General features: G+C 41.9%; 1 protein-coding gene across 2 annotated transcripts; it reads left to right on the top strand.

Moving 5' to 3' along the window:
- Positions 1-867: 867 nt before the first annotated feature.
- Positions 868-22,255, top strand: CCDC117 (coiled-coil domain containing 117). 2 transcript variants are annotated; one of them, XM_029231258.1, is made up of 6 exons: positions 868-1,112; positions 7,762-7,824; positions 10,250-10,300; positions 16,237-16,461; positions 16,938-17,075; positions 19,344-22,255. In XM_029231258.1, the coding sequence occupies exons 4-6, from the start codon at positions 16,370-16,372 to the stop codon at positions 19,579-19,581; spliced, it is 468 nt and encodes a 155-aa protein (XP_029087091.1). In that variant the 5' UTR covers positions 868-1,112; positions 7,762-7,824; positions 10,250-10,300; positions 16,237-16,369; the 3' UTR covers positions 19,582-22,255. The 2 variants fall into 2 exon arrangements, with proteins under 2 accessions (XP_029087091.1, XP_029087080.1); XM_029231247.1 differs by lacking the exons at positions 868-1,112; positions 7,762-7,824 and adding an exon at positions 9,237-9,518.

Here is a 22,255-nt window from a genome sequence, read left to right as displayed (position 1 = left end):
TTAAGTAATTAATTAAAAATAAAATCTGCCTGCTAATACAGGGGACACGGATTTGAGCCCTGGTCCAGGAAGATCCCACATGCCGTGGAGCAACTACTGAGCACCACAACTACTGAGCCTGTGTTCTAGAGCCCACGAGCCACAACTACTGAGCCTGCGTTCTAGAGCCCATGAACCACAACTACTGAGCCTGCTTACCACAACTGCTGAAGCCCGCGCACCTAGAGCCCAGCTCTGCAACAAGAGAAGCGACTGCAATGAGAAGCCCGTGCTCCACAACGAAGAGTAGCCCCTGCTCACCACAACTAGAGAAAGCCCATGCACAGCAGCGAAGATCCAACACAGCCAAAAATAAATAAATAAGTTTAGAAAAAAAGAAACAAACCAAAATACAAACCTGTGCAGAAAATATGATTTCAATTATGTGAAGATGGTTGCACTTAAGAAATTAATGAAAGGGACAAGATCAAAATATTAACTATGCTGAAGACCTAAATAAACGTTTCTCCAAAGAAGACATACAGATGACCAAGAGGCACATGAAAAGATGCTCAACATCACTAATTATTAGAGAAATGCAAATCAAAACTACAATGAGGTATCACCTCACACCGGTCAGAATAGCCATCATCAAAAAATCTACAAACAGGGACTTCCCTGGTGGCGCAGTGGTTACGAATCCACCTGCCACTGCAGGGGACACGGGTTCGAGCCCTGGTCCGGGAAGATCACACATGCCGTGGACCAACAAAGCCTGTGTGCCACAACTACTGAGCCTGTGCTCTACAGCCCGAGAGCCACAATTACTGAGCCCGCGTGCCTAGAGCCTGTGCTCTGCAACAAGAGAAGCCACTGCAGTAAACATCCTGCGCACCACAACAAAGAGTAGCTCCCGCTCACTGCAACCAGAGAAAAGCCCACATGCAGCAATGAAGACCCAACTCAGCCAAAAATAAAATAAATTAAAAAAAACAAAACTATCTACCTGCACACCTGCCAGATTTCCCAGAGCAGAATGCCTCATTCCTGATCTCTGCCCTGAACTCCCTTCAGAGTGTGTTGAAAGTCAGCTATTGCAGTGGCTAATGACCTAATCCTTATAAAGCCGGATGGTGAGTGACATTCTTTAGTTAGTATTTGATTTAGGCATCAAGGTAACACTGGCCTCTTATAATGGATTGGGAAAATTTCCCTCCTCTTCTATTTGCTGGAAGAGTTTGTAAAGTATTGCTGTTAATTTTTCTTTAAATATTCAGTAGATTTCACTGGTGAAGCCATGTGGACCTGGTCTGTTCTTTGTAGGAAGATTGTTAATTACTAATTCAGTCTCTTATTATAAGTCTATTCAAAATTTCTATTTCTTCTCAAATCAGTTTTAATTTGTCTTTCTATGAATTTATCCATTTCATATAAATTATCTAATTTGTTGGCATACATTTGTTTATGATTTTCCCTTATAATTCCCTCTTTCATTCCTAATTTTATTAATTTGAGTCTTTGCTTTCTGTGTCTTGATCCGTCTAGCTAAAGGTTTGTCAGTTTGTCAGTTGTGTTAGTCTTTTCAAAGAATCAACTTTTAGTTTCCTTGATTTCTCTCTATTTTTTTCTACTCTTTATTTCATTTATTTCTGCTCTAATCTTTATTATTTCCTCCCTTCTGCTTGCTTTGTATTTAGTTTACTCTTCCTTTTTCTAGTTTCTTAAGGTGGAAGTGTTTATAGCTAAATTTCCCTCTAGGCATTGCTTTTACTGAATCCCATAAGTCTTGGTATATCGTATTTTTGTTTTCATTCATCTCAAAGCATTTCCCAGTTTCCCCTTGGATTTCTTTTTCACCCTTTGGTTCTACTAGGGTTTTTGAGTTTTGTTTTCTTTTTCTACTAGGTTTTTAAAATAAATTTATTTTATTTATTATTTTTGGCTGTGTTGGGTCTTCGTTGCTACGTGTGGGCTTTCTCTAGTTGCAGCAAGTGGGGCTTCTCTTGTTGCAGCGAGTGGGGCTTCGCTTGTTGCGGAGCACAGGCTCTAGGGCACGCAGGCTTCAGTAGTTGTGGTGCGAAGGCTTCAGTAGCTGTGGCTCGCAGGCTCTAGAGCACAGGCTCAGTAGTTGTGGCACACGGGCTTAGTAGCTCTACGGCATGTGGGATCTTCCCAGACCAGGGCTTGAACCCTTGTTCCCCGTACTGCGCCACCAGGGAAGCCCTCTACTAGGTTTTAATGAAAGCAAGTTTCACAAAAAATTCTTCCTTCAGTAAGGACATTTAGCAAGCAGGCACAAAATAGTGATACGACTTATTCTAGAATCTCCAAGTCCCAGCTCTGTTCCTCTTTGTTTCTCCAAAATTCATTACACAAAATGTTCATCTGAGGCAAATGAAAAAGTATTCCAGTGGCAGGGTATGACCAAGAACCCTCCCCACCAATATGGAGCACAGGACTAGTTAAGAATCAAACCGAGAATGCTATCTTGAGTACAAGAGGGTGAAGGGCTCACTAGATTTTTATACCTTATTAATGCCAGAATGAAGACACCCCCAAAGTAATTCCAATTAGTCCACGTCTTAAACACCACTCATCTTATCAATGAAAAACTGATTTCAACATTGATAATGTTAATGAGCAGAAATTCTAGAGTTCAGAAAAGGGAAAGACAGCTGAAGCACTTGTAAGAGTTGCCTTTAATTGAATCTCCTTGCCACCCAGGAGTGTGTATTGTGGTTAGGGAGGAGCATACCCGCCTTGGGGTGGACCAATGCCAACACAAACATTCCATCACACAGTCTGTGGAGAAATAATAGAAAGAAAATTGTAGGTCACATCACAGTGTAATGCATGGGAAAATATCTCTAGATAAAACTTTATAAATAAATTCAGTTTTATTTTTTTAAATACATATCAGAGCTGTGAGAACAACACATAATGAATAGCTAAGAATGAGTATGGGAGCTCCTCCATTGTTCCTCGGGACAATGTGGAAACAAGGCTGTTGCTTCAATGCCCAGACCTATTGCCCATTTATTCTGCCTGAGTCATGGGCACCAAGGAAACCAGCCAAGGTCCTGGGCATTCTCATTGATGCTAACCCCAAAGAGCCGTGTGAAAATCCTTCATTTCCTATTTTCAAGCCTACCCCTGGCAGAATACATTCTCCAGAGTACTCCAAGAGCTTCAAGTAGGCCCACTTGTCATTCCCTGCAATCTATAGTACCTCCCCTCTTATGCCTCCAAAAGCATCACAAACATCTGATATGCTGGATAGGTCGGTTTGGATGCAAAAGAAGGAAGTTGTCACCAGAGAGATGGAAAAATGTATGCAAAAGTCTGGAGGTGAGAGAGAAGAAGCAAGAGGAAGTCAATAGAAAATTGAAGAAAATCCAAACTGCTGGATGCAGACATCAGGTGGGGATAGAGATAAAGCTTGGGAGGTGGGAAGCGTAGGGAACCTGAAGGAATGTGGAGTCTAGTAAGGAGGTTGGACCCTCTTAAGAGTAATAGAGAGCCATAGAAGGGTTTAGAGCAGGGGAGGAGCACATCAGGATTGCATGGTGGACAAATATCTCTGGCTCACAGGCTGGAGGGCAAGAGTGGAGCAGGGAGACCAGCTAGGAGGCTCCAGTAGGGAAGAGAAAAACAGAGCTTCTGGGGCTCCCCTGGTGGCGCAGTGGTTGAGAGTCTGCCTGCCGATGCAGGGGACACAGGTTCGTGCCCTGGTCTGGGAAGATCCCACATGCCGCGGAGCAGCTGGGCCCGTGAGCCATAGCCGCTGAGCCTGCACGTCCAGAGCCTGTGCTCCGCAATGGGAGAGGCCACAACAGTGAGAAGCCCGCGTACCGCAAAAAAACAAAAAAATAACAGAGCCTCTGGAGTCATGGCGATACCGATATCCCAGTTCTTCTGCAAAATCCTAATTGCCTGCACGAGGAAGCTGCCACCCTCTGGGACTGTGCTTACCCGGCAGGTGGGAGTATCTGCCATTTCCTTCCTCTTCTGCTCCAGGCTCCCTTGTTGATGTCAACCCGAGAAGCCATGTGAAGATACCTCATCACCGCCATCAGTGCTCACCAGGACAATGCCAACGACCAAATGACCCATTAGTCAACAAATGATGACCAAGGGAAAAAGCAGACGGGAGGTCTAGACTAACGGAGACTCAAGAGACAGGCAAGGGCTTCCCTGGTGGCACAGTGGTTAAGGATCCACCTGCCAATGCAGGGGACACGGGTTCAAGCCCTGGTCCGGGAAGATCCCACATGCCGCGGAGCAAATAACCTGTGTGCCACAACTACTGAGGCTGTGCTCTAGAGCCTGCAAGCCACAACTACTGAGCCCGTGTGCCACAACTACTGAAACCCACATGCCTAGAGCCCACCCTCTGCACTGAGAAGCCACCGCAATGAGAAGCCTGCGCACCACAACGAAGAGTAGCCCCCGCTTGCCACAACTAGAGAAAGCCCACGCACAGCGATGAAGACCCAACGCAGCCAAAAAAATTAATTAAGTAAATAAATAAATAAATTTTTAAAAAGACCAGTAGGATATTAGAAATGAAAAAAAGAAAAGAAAAAAAAGAGACAGGCAAACCTAATACGAGGTTGAACTGTGATGCCATCAAACCAACAGAAAAAAGACATGTGGGGACACTTGGAAAAATGTGAATACAGATGAGATGATTTTAAAGAATTATTATTAATTCTGTTTAGGTGTGATAAAAGCATTGTGGTTATGTTTTGTTTTGTTTTAAATATTTGTTAGAGATAAATGTTAAAGCATTTACAGATAAAATACAAGTCTGGGATTTGCTTTAAAATAATCATGAAAAATTCCTGTGCCCTAACACAATATTTCCTATTTACATATTACATCCTTTTTTATCCTCATACGCACACATTTTTTCCATGCCTGTAGCCATAATACGCCAATTCTTTTATGATACGAGAACAAATGCTGCTTTTGAGAAGGGGCTCCTCTATTTGGAATGTCATTGGCAACACCTGAACGTACAAGTTTCACTCTGTCCTTGACAGCCAAGGTCGTTCTCCTTTTTTAAGCAGGAGCATTAATTCCTTAGGGATTGTGATGGTTAATTTTATGTATTAACTTGATTAGCCTAAGGGATGTCCCAATAGCTGGTGAAACATCATTTCTGGGTGTGCTTCTGAGGATGTTTCTGGAAGAGATTAGAATTTGAATTGGGGAACTGAGTATTGCAGATGGCCCTTCGATGTGGGTGGGCACCTGCCAATCCACTGGGGGCTCTAATAGAAGAAAGAGGAGGAGGAAGGGCAAATTGGCTCTCTCTTTCTGCTTGAGCTGAGACATCCATCTGCTGCCCTTGGATGTCGGTTCTCCTGATACTCAGGCTTTCGCACTCAGAGACTTACACCATCAACCCCCTGATTGGCAAGCCTTCAGACTCAGGCTGAATTACATCACTGGCTTTCTGGTTTTCTAGTTGCAGATGGCAGATGGTAGGACTTCCTGGCTTCCATAACCAAGTAAGTCAATTCCTGTAATAGGTCTCCTCTCATATATATATCCCAGGATATATCCCTGTATATCCTATAGTTTCTGTTTCTCTGCAGAACCCTGACTAATGCAAGGATCTTCCCTCGAATATGCATTTGAGGATCCTCAGCAGGAAAAAAAAAAAAAGTTTCTATTTGCTTGTGGAAAGCGGTAATGATATTCCTGGTTTTGGAATCAGTCAAATCTTTCCAGAACCATCATTACTAACTGTGAGACCTTGAGATTTGTCCTTCACCTCACTGAATCTTAGCCTCTAATTCTGCAAAGTGGTGATATTAACACCGTAGTACAGAGTTGTTGTGGAGCCGACATGAAATAGTGCCCTCAGCACAGTGCCTGGTACATAGTAAGTGTTCAATAAATGCACGCTGCTGGTGGTGTTTGCTTCTTTCAGCCTCTTGTTTTTAACCTCATGTCCTAGTCCATCCGTGCTGATATAACAAATATCATAGACTGGGTGTTATATAAACAACAGAAATTTATGCTCACAGTTTTGGAGGCCGGGAAGTCTGAGATGGAGCTACCAGCAGATCCAGTGTCTGGTGACAACACATTCCTAGTTCATAGATGGCCATCTTTCTGCTGTGTCCTCACATGGTAGAAGGGGCAGGGGAGCTTCGTAGGGTCTCTTTATAAGGGCATTTGTGAGGGTTCCACCCTCATGACCTAATCACCTCCCAGAGGCCTAATACTATCCTAATACTATCATATTGGGGGTCAGGATTTCAACACATGAATTTGGGGGGACACAAACATTCAGTCCATTGTACCTCATCAATTGTTTATTTCAAAAACATTTATCCTTTATGGCCTAATAAATAGTACATATTCATTGGAAAAGAATAAAAACTTATACCCAGAAAGTGTAAGTTCTGGTATTGCCATCAACATTTTGGTTTGGTGTCTTTTCTTCCAGAGGGGATGAAGCCTAATATTTTTGTATTAACATCCTGACGAGGTTGTTTCTTGCTAAGCTCTAGTAACTAATGACTAGTAATTATGTAGACAAATTACTCACCCTCTCTAAGTTTGGTTTTGCTGTCTTTATATAGAGTCATATGAGTATCTGTGGTCTAGTTGCGATAGTGCACAGCTCTTATGTGGGTATTGGACACTAGCACACAGGTACGTGAGTGTGCACATACACACAAATAAGAAAAAAAGACTGGAAGGATATTCATAACAATCATGCTTCTAATGGGATGCTATTAAGGCGCTTTTTATTTGCTTCTCTAACCTTTTATCACCACTTCAACTAATTTTTTACTAAGAACCTGTGTTTTTTTCCGCATGCGCAGGCTCAGCGGCCTGGCTCACGGGCCCAGCCGCTCTACGGCATGTGGGATCTTCCTGGACCGGGGCACGAACCCGTGTCCCCTGCATCGGCAGGCGGACTCTCAACCGCTGCGCCACCAGGGAAGCCCCTGTGTTAGTTTTAAAACCAGAAAACTTTTTTTTTTTTTTAATAAAAAGACAAATAAGATTAGCCACCAGGAAAAAGGAGTCAGGAAGGGATTGTCTAAGTGTCTGTATGTCTCTGACCCACCAATCCTATGAGAGGTGAGCCAGAAGTCACCTCTAGGAGGCAGGCCTGGATTGTCACTGAAAAGAAGAGATGCTCTCAGTGGCCACTGTTAAGTTCCATAGCCACTCTCCCCAAGTTAGTGTGGGAGACAGTGCACAATGATCCTGTTTTTTTCTTCCAGGGGTCCGAAGCTCCATGTAGTCTCTCTCAGACACATTATACTGAGGCTTTCACTGATTCCCCCAAAGCACTTTTTCCAGGGAATTCAATGAGATGGAGCAAAGCCTAGAAGTTTAAGGCAGGATCTAGGGTCTCAGACCTGGGGCTGAACACTGGCTCCATCACTTACAGCTGAGGGAATTGGGAACCATAACCTGCCTCAATTTCCTTATCTGTAAAATGGGGGCATAAAAGCATCCAATTTAGCATTATTATGAGGAATACTTGACTTTATCTGGGTAAAGAGCACCTGCAAATAGGAAGTACCTAATAAATTATTAATTCTAATACATTGCTTGATAAGGGGCGTGCAACTTAGTATAGAATTGTGAATTAAAGGATAAAAGAATGAATTTGGATAGACATTCAAGAAATATAATTAGGTGGAAAAGAAGGTTCAGAATAATATATAGAGTAGGACTCCCTTTTATAAATGTATATTTGTATGTCTATGTGTATATAACATCATCTGGATGGGTTTTTTTTTTCAGGTGAGGAATGAGTTGACCATTTGTAGAAGTGACCCAGGAGAATATCTTTTATATCCAGTTGAGGTAAGTAGGGTGTTACCTTAAGGAGGCAAAACTGCATTGTAAATGTCAGTAAGAAAACTTAAACTGAATCAATCATATTACATTAGACAAAGGGGTCCATTTACTTTTTCCCAGACTACCATGAAGGCAATGTTGGAGAAAAACGAAGAGAAATCTGGAGGCCTTTCACGAGCCCATAGGACTTGCTAACTGATTAAATATGGGGGGGGGGGCGGTGAACAGAAAAGAGGCATCAATGATGATGCTTAGGGTTTTGGTTAGAAAGAGAAAAGCATCTTCTAACAGCTGAAACTGGCCTGGTACTATCAGGTGGACCCTGGTGTTCCCTGTTAAACAATTTCACAGAACATCAGCATCAAACAGGGACAGAGATGTGACTTCTATGGATCAAGATAAAAGCAAGACCCCTTTGTAATCCTGTCTGTAACCCAATCCTAAACATTGTCCAAAGCACAAAATGACCAAACATCTCCCATCCTGGCCAATGCAAGGACTGTTGCTTCTTTACCAACTGTAGGTTTAGCCTCCCTTCATTCCCCCCACCTTCTAGAAAAGATTAGCTAAGATAACCATAGAATTATCTCTGCTTTCTGACAGTATTAAGTCCAGAGCAAAGCCCTGCTTCTTTGACCTGCCCCCAAATCCCCCTATGACACACAGAAATCCTATAGGAAGCCTTTTCTAACACCCTCTTACTGAGACACTCCCTGACTGCAGTAAGTCAATAAATCCATCTTTGGTCAATTACAGGTGTGTTCTTGGTGGTCTTTGGCTGAAGGGCATTGACTTTGGTATAAGTAACTCAGACTAGATGATGGTGCCATTTCCTGAGATGGGAAAAATGATCGTGATCAGTGGTTGTGGTGACAAATTCTGCTAGCCCTTTAGCAAGACTTTGTCTCTGGATGTCCCAGATAGAGCCTGGAAGTCTTGCCAGTCCCTCTCACAAGAGCTCTAAGGTTTTCCCTCATCCTCCATGCTGTTCCCTCTAAGGCATCATCAACTTCATTTACATTAAAACACAGAAGGAATTACTAGCTGATTTTTAACGTGTACTATGTGCCAAGAAGTGTCCTAAGGGCTCTACATGTTTTAATCCATTTAATTCTCCCATCGGTCTTATGAACATAGGTACTACTGTTTTCAGGTTTTACTACTGAGAAAACTGAGGTACAGAGGTTCCATAACTTGCTGAGTGAGGATTCGAACCTATATCATATTCTAGGTTGGCCAGGGCCATCCTCCAGCCCCGGAGACTCGGACAAGCAGCCATCTTGTTTGTAGTCCTCAAGGACTTCAACTCCCGGCAGACCTTGCGTCAGCAGTTCTCCACACACAACAAATCCCGGCGTGCCCCGGGCGGCTTGGGGTGGAGGGTTCTAGAAGGCGTGACGTGGGGTCGGGAGCGGGCTCAGAAGCGGGCGCCTCTTGGCAGTCGCTGTGGCAGCCGCTGCCGGGTCTGGGGCCGCGGGCAGCCGGGGCCGCGGGCGCAGCCTCCTCACCTCTCTGGCCATGGCCGCGCTTGGCCGGCCTTTCAGCGGCCTCCCGCTGAGAGGCGGCTCGGACTTCCTACAGCCGCCACCGGCTTTCCCCGGCCGGGCCTTCCCGCCGGGGGCGGACGGCACCGAGCTGGCCCCGCGGTGGGAACCCCGCGCCGCCCCGAGCAGCCCGGGCGGGAGCGCGGCGCGCGGACGGTGAGGATCTCGGCGGGCGGGCGGGCGCGGGCTATTTGACCCTCCCCGCGACCTTCGGCGGGGGCTTCTCAGCCCCAGGTTGCTGATGAGGATACTGAGCCCCACAGTCGGTTACCGTTAGTCGCCTGAGGTAGCAAAGCGCGGGGGTCCGCTTCGGACCCTGGCCCCCCTGCGTCCCGGGAAGTGAGGAAACGGTCCGAGCTCGTCCAGGGCGTGCGAGGAAGGGAGCCGGGTCGAGCCGGGTCGAGCCGGGCCTGGAGCTGCCGTGGGCGCGGACTCGCCTCGCTCCCTCCAGACCGTGGCGGAGCCGCCGCTGCTGTTAACTTTCAGCGCCTCTCGGACATTGAGTTTTCTCATCCGCAACTTGGGACAAAAGTGGGTCCTCCTAGTGGGATCATAAAATAAAGTGCTTAGCCCGGTTCCTGCCCCATACGTTTTCCCTACGGTGGTCCCCCTCAATTTATCTCCCCCGGTCTTGACCAAATGAGAAGTTTAGATTTCAGTTTATCTCCCCCTCAATTTATCTCCCCCGGTCTTGACCAAATGAGAAGTTTAGATTTCAGTCTCTATACCTGACTGACCTTGTGACCTGTATATCCATCCCACTCGGCAAGGAAGGGGACCGCTGGTGGTAATGGGGTGGGCAAGATTATCGGAGCCAGAAAGTGGATGCTGAACGCACCCGCTGAATAAATTTCTCAACTGACTGATTTTCTGGTTTGTTTCAACAGTGTTTCAGTTCACCATAGAAAGAAACACAACCGAGAGGAGGAGGAGGATGAGTAAGTTTCAGGTGCCTTTTATTCACTTAACGGTCACTTAATTTAACCTATTTTATATCCATGACTATTTGTTTTTAAGTGAAAGTGTGAAACATCAGGTGTCTGAAAGAAGGTCCAAGGAACTGATAACATGGGTTACGTTTTAGAGAACGGAGCTGGGCAGGTCAGAGGGAAACTTGTCACTCTGTAAACAATTGTATAGCTTGGACATGGAAGCAACCTAAGTGTCCATCGACAGATGAATGGATAAAGAAGATGTGGCACATATATACAATGGAGTATTACTCAGCCATAAAAAGAAACGAAATTGAGTTATTGTAGTGAGGTGGATGGACCTAGAGTCTGTCATACAGAGTGAAGTAAGTCAGAAGGAGAAAAACAAATACCGTATGCTAACACATATATATGGAATCTAAAAAAAAAAAAAGGCTCTGAAGAACCTAGGGGCAGGACAGGAATAAGGACGCAGATGTAGAGAATGGACTTGAGGACGTGGGGAGGGGAAAGGGTAAGCTGTGACAAAGTGAGAGAGTGGCATGGCCATATATACACTACCAAATGTAAAATAGGTAGCTAGTGGGAAGCAGCCGCATAGCACAGGGAGATCACCTAGGTGCTTTGTGACCACCTAGAGGGGTGGGATAGGGAGGGTGGGAGGGAGCCGTAAGAGGGAGGAGATATGGGGATATATGTATATGTATAGCTGATTCACTTTGTCACACAGCAGAAACTAACACAACACTGTAAAACAATTATACTCCAATAAAGATGTTAAAAAATATATATAAGCGATTGTAATATTTGAACTTTGAGCCATGTGAATATTGTTATATGCACAAAATAAAAGAATTCGCAGAAGGCTACGTATTGAAAAGTCTTACACTCCTTGCTCCCAGTTCTCCCCAGAAGTTACCCTTGTTGCCTGTTTCCTATGTCTCCTAAGGAAGATAATGTAAAAATTTACAAGTTTATGACTGTATATAGTTCTGGTGTTTTACATTGTAAGTAAGATACTATTCACACTGCAACACATCGGATCTTTTCATTTTACTCTCCTGTAGCTTGTTGCATATGGGCACGTAGAGTTCTACCTAATTTCTTTTGCAACAGGTGAGTGGAATTCTATTGTAAGGCTAGGTACAGATAATTAACCAGTCTCCTAGTGATGGATTTCTAAGTTAATTCTAATCTTTGTTATTACTAACAAATCTACCATGACCACCATTCTTTTTTTTTAACATCTTTATTGGAGTCTAATTGCTTTACAATATTGTGTTAGTTTCTGCTGTATAACAAAGTGAATCAGCTATATGTATACCTATATCTCCATATCCCCTCCCTCTTGCGTCTCCCTCCCACCCTCCCTATCCCACCCCTCTAGGTGGTCACAAAGCATGGAGCTGATCTCCCTGTGCGATGCAGCTGCTTCCCACTAGCTAGCTATTTTACATTTGGTAGTGTATATATGGCCATGCCACTCTCTCACTTCGTCCCAGCTTACCCTTCCCCCTCCCCACGTCCTCAAGTCCATTCTCTACGTCTGCGTCTGCATCTGCATCTTTATTCCTGTCCTGCCCCTAGGTTCTTCAGAACCTTTTTTTTTTTAGATTCCATATATATGTGTTAGCATACGGTATTTGTTTTTCTCTTTCTGATTTACTTCACTCTGTATGAAAGATTCTAGGTCCATCCACCTCACTACAAATAACTCAATTTTGTTCCTTTCTGTGGCTGAGTAATATTCCATTGTATGTATGTACCACATCTTTATTCATTTATCTGTCGATGGACAATTAGGTTGCTTCCATGTCCAAGCTATACAATTGTTTACAGAGTGACAAGGCTATTGTAAATGGTGCTGCAGTGAACATTGGACCACCATTCTTTTAAAGTTCTTTGTATATATTTGCAAGTAGGTAAATGGATTCCTAGATGGGAAATTATTGGATCTTAAAGTATATACATTTTGAATTTTGGAAAAAGTTGTTGCCTATTTATACTCCTTTTACAGTGGGAATGCCTGTTTCTCCATCTTCTCAGATGGAGATTTTTTGATCACCACTTAACTGATAGGTAAAAAATTACATCTCATAGGCAGACAGTCTTAAAAAAAAAAAATGAGTAAGAGATTTCCCCAAAGGGGATATGCAAATGACCAATTAAATGAAAAGATGTTTGACCTCATCGGTCTTTAGGGAATATTAAATACACAATAAGATACTCCACCACCAGATTCTGGAGGGTTCTGTAGCACCAGGAACTCTCAAACACTATGGATGAATATGTAAATTGCTACAACACTTTGGGAAACAGTTTTGCATTATCGCATGAGTTGAAGGTGCACATACCCATTTACCCAGCAGTTCTCCTCTTGAGTATGTACATGTGCTCATCAGGAGACATGTACAAGAAAGTTCATAGCATCCTTGTTCATGATAGCTCAAAATTGGAATGTCCCTGAACAGTACAATGGATAAAGTAAATTTTTTGGTGAGTTCAATTCAGCAAAAAAAAAAAAAAACAAAACCCACATCTATCAACCTAGATGTGTCTTATAGTATGAGCAAAAGAAACATCACAAGAATGTATATGTATACAGTATAATTCCTTATATATAAGGTTCAAAAGCAGGCAAAACTAAAACCTTGAAGATTGCATATCTACATACTTGATAATGTATTTTTTAAAAAATGAAGTGATTACCATAAAAGATAGTATTTACCTACAGAGAGGAGGGAGTAGAGTACCATTTTGGGATTCTGACAGCAGTCTGTATCTTGTATATTATTTTCATGGATTCCCCCCCGCCCCGGTACACGGACCGGGGCACGAACCCATGTCCCCTGCATCGGCAGGCGGACTGTCAACCACTGTACCACCAGGGAAGCCCCTGGATTTTTGTTTCATAATTATTGTATGTACTTTTATAAGTGTAGGCATTTTATAATTAAATTAGATCACTGTTTTAATTTGTATTTTGTAAATTATAGGCGGTGTTGAACATCTTTTAAGCCATCTGTGCTTCATTTTGTGTGAATTGTTCATGTTTCTGCAAATTTTTTATTGGCTTATTGGTCTTTTTCTTGTTAATCTATAAGAAATTTTATTAAGGAAGCCGGTATATTATATATGTTTTGTTTTCTCCAGATTTGTTGTCTTTCAACTTTGTGTATGATCTTTTTTTTTTTCTTTTTTTGCCAGCAGAAACTTTGAATTTTCTCACCTGGTTGATACATAGACTAATGAGACAGTAGATTTGAATGTTGTCTCAGTTTAAAAACACTTCTGGGACTTCCCTGGTAGTCCAATGGTTAAGACTCTCCGCTTCCAATGCAGGGGGCATGGGTTTGATCCCTGGTTGGGGAACTAAAAATCCTGAATGCTGCAGCGTATGGCCAAAAATTTTTTTTAAATAAATAATAAAATAAAAAACCTCTGGACCAGACAATATTTATGTTCTTTATAGCCTTGGGATTACTGTAGATACACAGGGACCTCTTTGCTTTTATCTTTTGGGGTTCCTTATAGGAGATTATTGAATAAAGAGTTCCAGTGTCATAAATAAAAGGTTTGAAGTGTACAAACAATTGGCTTTAAAAGTTAACCATCTTTTATATAACTGATGCATTTTGTTGTGAAGCTGAAACTAACATACCATTGTAAAGCAATTATACTCCAATAAAGATGTTAAAAAAAAAAAGTTAACCATCTTTAATATACACGTGGAGAGATTGAGGCCCTGAGACTGGACAGTTGGATGTCAAATACCTAGAAGTGTGCTGCCCGCCTGCCACTTCCATAGCTCTTATCAGAACTTTAAAGTCTTTTATATCCCATTTTCTTTGGGACTTAATCATCATTGATCTCTAAGTATTTGCAAAGTGGACCTAGAGGCATGAAATAATTTAGCCCAAATTATGTTGGAGATCAGAGATCAGAACCCAGCTCTGATACTCAGTTGCATTTAAAGATCTTTTTAAAAATATATATATATTTATTAGGCTGCTCCAGGCCTTCGTTGCGGCATACAGGATTTTTTAGTTGCGGCATTTGAACTCTTAGTTGCGGCATGCATGCAGGATCTAGTTCCCCCACCAGGGATGGAACCCAGGTCCCCTGCACTGGGAGCATGGAGTCTTACCCACCGGGCCAGCAGGGAAGTCCCTCAGCTGTATTTGATAGTTGAATTGTTAGATATGCTAGGAAATTACCTGTTCCTTCTAGATTTATTCTGCTTTTTCTTACATGACTTTTTTTTTTTTTTTTGGCTGTGTTGAGTCTTTGTTGCTGCACGCGGGCTTTCTCTGGTTGCAGCGAGTGGGGGCTACTCTTTGTTGCCGTGCAGTGGCTTCTCGTTGTGGAGCACAGGCTCTAGGCGTGCGGGCTTAGTAGTTGTGGCACGCGGGCTTAGTAGTTGTGGCACGCGGGCTCAGTAGTTGCGGCTCATGGGCTCTAGAGCACAGGCTCAGTAGTTGTGGCGCACGGGCTTAGTTGCTCTGCAACATGTGGGATCTTCCTGGACTGGGCTCAAACCCATGTCCCCTGCATTGGTAGGCGGATTCTTAAGCACTGAGCCACCAGGGAAGTCCAACATGACTTCTTACGTCTATAACTTTTTCTTCTGCTTTCGAAAACGTCACATACTTTATCCAAATACTCCAGAAATGTTTGATTTATGGATAGACATTCTTAGTACTTTCTTATGAATTAAAAATAATTATACACGAAACATCTCATTTAATAATTGATTCCAGTCAAAAATCTAGGTTCAAGAGAGCATTATTACTTGTCAGATTTTATAATGCCAGAGACTTGAATGTTGATTTTCATAGTCTTGACATGAAATAGAAATTTCTTTCTAAAATACATGCTTCTTCCTTTGACTCTTAGTTTAGAATCAGAAGCTGTGGTAGCCATTAATGAACTTTTTGGTTGCAGAGCTGTGTTCTGGTCTTGAGATTGTGCTTGGTGATGCCCAGGCAATAATGTACTTTTGGTCTAAATACTCAAATAGAGCAGGGCAGGTTGTCTATTTAACTTGCTTCAGGACAGGTCTCAGCTAAACACCAGGCAGGTCATAGTGCTTGCAGATACTAGTTCGTGGTAAGAGCTTGAACAGTTGAATTTCCCTAACAAGGCAGGAGGTTTTAGTGAAAATGGCAAAGAGGTAGGATTCAGGGTCTGTCTCTGGGGTCTGGTACCCAAAATATCAATACAACTCACCTTACATGACACTTTGGAGGGAGCACTTTAGTTTTCGAGGTCCTAGTTTCCACATGTGCAAAACAAAGAAATTGGATTTGATGAACTCTAAGGTCTCAAGGAAATACAAAATTTCTAGGAAGTGAGGATAGTTTATGTTGCAAGGCAGGAGAAAAGTGCACCCCATTATTAGGGACCCATAGGGCAAATGACAGCCTCTGCCATTTTTGGAGAGAACCAAGAAATCAGCAATATCATTTGCACCTGTAGTACTTGCTGCAGGCCTGATGAAGCATATATTTTTGCCCTAAGGGAATATAGGATGCCTGCAGATTACCTCCTCATATGCCCAGTGTAGTGGAGCAGCAGCAATTTGAAAAAATATGGCTGGCACTGAATTGCTACTTTGTGATTTTTGTATTCTTTACTTCCCACTTGACCTTTCCAGAGCTGAATAAGTGAGAACGACTTTAAATTCCCACAGCGAACACTTCTAATCTGGAAAAGCAAAAATCTTGCAGTTGCAACCTAATTTGACAAATGTCGGGAAGGGAAACATCTCAGGGAGGCTGTGAGAATGACAGAAAAGAAAATGTGTGATTTTCCATCTTGTAATCACACACTGTCAAAAATTAGAGGTTTTTCGTAGAAGAATTTGATTAGAGATGGGGGATGATACACATTTCATTTATATTAGCCAGGATTTTCATTGATTTTTTTTTTTTTTTTTTCAGTTGTCCAGTAAGAAAGAAAAGGCTAACTGAAGCAGGGCTCTGTGCTGGTCCTAATGACTGGATTCTTTGTGCACATCAGGATATAGAGGGTCATGGAGTAAATCCGTGCACTAGTGGCCTTTCTGCACCTGGCATGTTAGATGTTATTTGTGAAGAGATGGATCAGACAACAGGAGAACCACAATGTGAAGTTGCCCGAAGGAGGCTTCAGGAAATTGAGGACAGGTAAATGGGCAGCATATATCTAGCTGCTTATTATTGTTCCTATGTAACATCTCTACTCTTTCAAGTTAGTCTAATTCATCATTTGGTGATTCCTTGATCCTCAATGTATCAGACTATAAAAATCAGAAAGCTCAAAGTATACACTTTAAATGTTAAAGTAAGTTCTTCTCATAGAACTGTACTAAATATTTTCACTTACTATCTCTGAATATTACTTTTTGGTATGAGGGTTTTTAGGGACACATTCTTCAAATTTGATTGCCTCTAATGTAAAACATTTTGGTTAAATGTTGAACAGCTCTTTTGTGTATACTTTTTTCTCTCAGGTATAGTCTCATATTTTACTTGATATTTTGCTGTAGCACCTGTTGTGTTTATCCTTGTTTTTATTTTTTAAATTTTTTCCCAATTAATAGAATATATAATAGCTTAACTAAATAATTTTTCTTTCTTCCTTCGCTTCTGTCTTTATTTAGAATAATTGACGAAGATGAAGAAGTTGAAGCTGACAGAAATACTAACCATCTTCCCAGCCTTGTCCTTTCTGATACCATGAAAACAGGTTTGAAGAGGGAATTTGATGAAGTCTTTACAAAGAAAATGATTGAGTCCATGTAAGTTTTGGTTTCTGGTTTCCATTCAGTTATGATCTTGGAGGGAAAACACAGTCTCTAGACATTTCCTGATCGCCAACCAAGTGAAAGCACAGTACGTTTGTATTTAGCCCAAGTTGGAGACCTTTTCTTAGTTCATTGGGGTGAGCAAAATGCTACGCAAGCAGGAGTTGGCTGCCTTGTGTACTCAGCCCTGGGTTGTTTTGAAGTCCTAAAATGCACTAATAGTCTAATATTTGGAAATGGGAGGATTGGCAAGAAAGAACCCATTCTCATATGTATACGTGTAGCTGATTCACTTTGTTATACAGCAGAAACTAACACACCATTGTAGAGCAAATTATACTCCAATAAAGAAGTTAAAAAAAAAAAAACCCATTCTCTCAAATACCTATGATAGGATGTAGGAACCACATTTCAAAAGTACCTTTTACCTGGCTCTCTCAGTTATCTAGGACCACTATTAGGACCTAGGAAACAAAAGTCTCCCAGTAGTCAAAAAAGTTATCACAAAGGCCACAATCCACAGCTCATATTCTTACCTCATAGTGTGTAGCCCCTCAGGCCTTTAGCTCTAAGAGCCATTTTGCACTTAGTTTAGACCCAGTTTGATCAGCTCAGTTATCTGGTTTCCTCAGTCATCAGAGTAGAAACACAAAAACAGCCGAACAGACAAACTCATAGTAGTCAATAGTGACAGTACAGTGTGAGAACAGGATAGGCAACTGGAAAGCAAACATAAGAACCTGAAAAGCAAAGCAGCCTGGAGCCCATTTACATAAGAACTAATGATAGCCCTGTAATTCTTGTAGTCCTTGAGCTTAGATGATTTCAAGTGGTCATTACCAACTCTGTAAAGTACAGTTGTCTCTTAATATCCATGGGGGGATTCGTTCCAAGACCCCCTGCGGATACTAAAATCCAGGGATGCTCAGTTCCCTTATATAAAATGGTCTGAGGGCTTCCCTGGTGGCACAGTGGTTAGGAATCCGCCTGCCAATGCAGGGGACACAGGTTCGAGCCCTGGTCTGGAAAGATCCCACATGCCACGGAGCAACTAAGCCCGTGTGCCACAACTACTGAGCCTGCGCGCTAGAGCCCGTGAGCCACAACTACTGAGCCCACGTGCCGTAGCTTCTGAGGCCCACATGCCTAGAGCCTGTGCTCTACAACAAGAGAAGCCACCACAATGGGGAGCCCACGCACTGCAACGAAGAGTAGCCCCCACTCGCCACAACTAGAGAAAACCACGCAGCAATGAAGACCCAACACAGCCAAGAATAAGTAAATTAATTAATTAATTAATTAAAAAATAAAATGGTCTGAATCAAAAACCCACAGATACAGAGGGCCAACTGTAGTAGGCAAGTTATAAAGTGCCATTTAGATGTTGCCTAGAAAAGACTTCAGATAGACTTGGTACTCAGTGAGGGTTAAGTGTCAGATATCTGAAAAATTCTCTTAGGATACCAGACCCACTGATGCCAGGTAGATGAGACAGTATTGTCTTTAGACACAGTGGGTTCCACTGCTGCTAGATGTTAGCACACAAGGGTTTTGCATTAGCCTCCTAGCTTGATCTTATAATTCTGACTACCCAGCCCTTAGGGTGGGTAAATAGTGTAGCCAAGAGTAAGCAGGCCATGTTGCCCTCCAGCCTAAAACATAGCACTTTCTGCTCTTGGTAGTTTTCCAGAAGCTAGCCTTATGTGTGGGGGAGTGTGTTCTTCATTGTTTGTGTTTTATTTTTCCTTACTTGCCCTTGGGTCCCAGAAACCATCAAACCATCACTAGATGGAGAGGGCAGCGAGGGGGTGGGGTAGGCACAGACAGTGGCTTACTGCAAAAAGCATTATGTTTCATAGCTGTACTAAGCAAAAGGCATACTGAGATATTTTTAGTGTGTTTGGCCAATGTTTCTTTTTCATTTGTAATGGTTTAGTACAAGATAGTAGCTCACATCTGCTAATATTAACCACAGTTTAAGAAAACACTATAATAAATCAAGGGCCTCTGTTTTACATGTTGAATGTTTATATTCTGATCACAGCATCAATACAACCAGTTGGTTTGCTTAAAAATGCATGCAGAACTGTAAAATTTAATGTACTTGAGTGGCCTTTGTAAAGATCAATTTGGATTGTCATAAATCTCCTATTTAATCCCATCCGTTTTTAGATGTTAGGTAGCAAACATTAGTTTTTCAATGTATATCTTTTATTTTCATGTTATAAAATTATTGATAAAAATCTGTATTTTATGTCTTAGGAGCCGTCCTTCCATGGAGCTTGTGCTCTGGAAACCTCTCCCTGAACTCCTTTCTGATAAGCCAAAGCTGTCATCTAGTGCTAAGAACTACACAGGAGAGAGCCAAACTAAGCATGCAGCTGCTGGCACTGCCTACCCTCAAAGAACTGAACTGTTCTTGGAACCTCGGCAAACAGGGTTGCCTGTTTACACTAGTTTGGAGACAGCTGCTTGCACAGAAGAAGAGATGGAACTCTAGACACCAGTTTCTATACTAAAGTTGTCAAAATTTTAGAAGGCTTATGTGTTCAGTCATGAGCCTGCTTGTACAGTATAGGGACTTGAAAGTTTTGAAACGGGTGTAATAGCTCCACCTGTGATTTGGGGTGGGACTCTCATTTTGGGTAGCCATTTCTTGAATTCAACTTTTGCCAAGGAAACTTGTCTCAAGAGAAAAGCAGTTTTCTAGGGGTCTTATTAAAGGAATAAGGAGTACATTCTGCAAAGTCAAGTATAGAAGCTATATGTGTAAGCATGACTTTTAAGTCATCTGTCACATTGTCTGTATCATTCAGATACTTGAGTTGAAAAAGATGCATTAAGAAAGTAGGATGCTCTCCTACTATGTGTACTTCGACAGTCGAGCCACAACTTAATCTGTAGTTATGAGCTCTGTTTACAGTGGTGACTATATATGATTGGGGAGAAGGAGAAAGGAGGCAGTAGCTTAAGCCTATGCTGGGGAAATTAACAGAGGCTCTGAAACCTGTATATTAGTTGTCAATTCATTGTAGCTATATTGATTAAATAGCCAGTAGCGTTGTGGCTCCCCTCTTTGCCTCTGAAAATGCAATGAAAAATACAAAGAAAAGGTTTTTCCTTTGAGGCTCTTTTGCCTTGTGCTACTGTTGCTCCTTGGTTTCCCTTGCATAATCGGTAAGCCCAGCTATTCAGTAATGTTTACAGCTTAATTAACTTTGAGTGATAGTTTAAAAGGTTGTGAGGTAAACCATGTGCGAATTGGCTCTGGGAGAAGCATCCCTCAGGTAATCCTGGGGCAGTGCTGTATCAGCTAAGCCCAGCATATAACTTCTGTAGTTAAAAAAAAAAGTTGTGCCTGTATAAGCAAGTTGAGTTTTTTAATGTTAATTTAGAAAACAGTGACTGAATAATTAGCTGAGCAGACATGGGCAAGTGACATTGAGATTTACTGAAATAGCCAGTTTGCCTATTGTTTCAACTATGGTGCAGTAAGCCTAAAAGTTAGAGAATAGCTTCCTGCTAGCAGGAAATCTTCATCTTGAGGACCTTAACCAGGCTCAAGGCGTCCTCTGAGGGTAACCAGGATTGAAGTTTTTTATTTCTCAGGAAGAGCTCTTCTGCGTGGCAAGGACTCAGTAGTACGAAGTAAAATGACAATTTCTTTAGTGCTACAGAATATCCACTATAACTTATTGAGTGTAATACTAGCTCTTTTATCAGACAATGGGAGACCACCCCAGTTCTTTCTGTTTTCTGGGTTTCTTTTGCCTTTGTTGGAATCAGATACGTTGTGTAGAAAACATGGTTTATGCCAAGTAGAGGTGACTTTAGGAGGCAGCTCCCAGGCAATTTTGAAACCCATGCCGAAGTCCCTCCCCTTTTTACAGATGGCATAGAAGTCACAAGTCTGTTAACTGGACTGTTTCTTCTCCTGCCTGTTGTTCCTGCTTTCTCTATTTCTGTCTGGATAGTCAGGAAAAGATTTAATGTTTAATATTTAAACAAAATATTTAATGTCTACACAATAAAATTATTCAAACTTCAAACCAGTATTGAAACAGTTGGAAACCAGCTAATAGTTTCTTAATCTCAGATTTAGAGATGAATGTAAACTGTATTCTGTTGAAACGTGCAAGTGTTTGATTCATGCCGTTTAAAAAACTCCTGCCTCTAGGTAATTGTTAATGGGACCAACTTGTAAAGTTTGTAGCCTTAAACCTCCATGCATTTGTTCTGCTACAGCTCAAAAACATGAAGTGACTGCCTGGAATTTGGAGTTAGTCCCAGTGTTCAGGTGAAGGAGAGGTGACAGCTTTCCAAAGAAGGACCCAAGCACACTAACACTGTCTTCTATAGGGATTGTTGGGCAGGCCTGGGATCCAGGTCTGTACAGTGAACAGGAGGAAAGAAGAGCTCTGAAACAAGGCTCAGATACCACGGGTATATGTAGGAGAGAACTAATAAGATTCTGTTAAGATCCAAGCAGAACTTGTTTCAGAAGTCATTTTACCTGACATCATTATTTCTGCAGGAAACATGGATGTTCAATGCTCCTTTTTAAACTTTATTCTGCACGTTTGTACAAAAATTGTCGTCATCCATGTGGTGCTTACTCATCTGAGCCGTCTCCACAGTCCCCATGCCTCTGCTTTGTTTTTCTTTTGTAGAGTAAGGCTTTTGCTTTTGCCTTAAGGTTTCCCTAGGGAATTAACAGGTCTTTTCATTTTGTACAGCTTTTGCAGCATGGATCAAACATTGGCTTACTATGCTAATGTGTGAAGAGAAAAAATTATCTAAAGCAGGTGAGCTTTAATGAACAAATGTGTATTTTCTCTGAGTTTGATTAGGGTGTGTGTGGTTTTGTTTTTTTTTATTTCATATGAAGAAAGTTAAGTGCGGTTCTCACAGATATTAATCAAATAAAAATTGCTACTCATTCTTGAAAAGGTGCAAATGTAAAATTTAAAAAATGAGTGGAAACTAGAACCATAAGAAAAATGTTCACCAGTGGGTTCATTAATTATTTTGTATCTGGAACTTGGTTTTGTTTTTTAATAGTGATAAGGATGGTGGAGTACTTGGAAAGTTGTGGAAGATGCTGTTAATTTTACTTTAAAATGAGAATCTGGTGTTTTTGTATTTTGTTTTCAATAAAACTTAAGTGTTTTGGA

The sequence above is a fragment of the Monodon monoceros genome, unplaced genomic scaffold (assembly GCF_005190385.1).
Source record: "Monodon monoceros isolate NGI ecotype Baffin Bay Population unplaced genomic scaffold, NGI_Narwhal_1 Super_Scaffold_1, whole genome shotgun sequence".
Classification (NCBI taxonomy): Eukaryota; Metazoa; Chordata; class Mammalia; order Artiodactyla; family Monodontidae; genus Monodon; species Monodon monoceros.
Note: the sequence above shows the minus strand (reverse complement) of the source record. Positions and strands in the feature narration are given on the sequence as shown.

Excerpts from the sequence above, each read along its gene's own strand:
- CCDC117 (XM_029231247.1), top strand. The coding sequence starts at position 9,337 with ATGGCCGCGCTTGGCCGGCCTTTCAGCGGCCTCCCGCTGAGAGGCGGC. Across the intron at positions 10,301-16,236 it reads CGAGAGGAGGAGGAGGATGA|TTGTCCAGTAAGAAAGAAAA; the intron begins GTAAGTTTCAGG and ends TTTTTTTTTCAG. Across the intron at positions 16,462-16,937 it reads CTTCAGGAAATTGAGGACAG|AATAATTGACGAAGATGAAG; the intron begins GTAAATGGGCAG and ends GTCTTTATTTAG.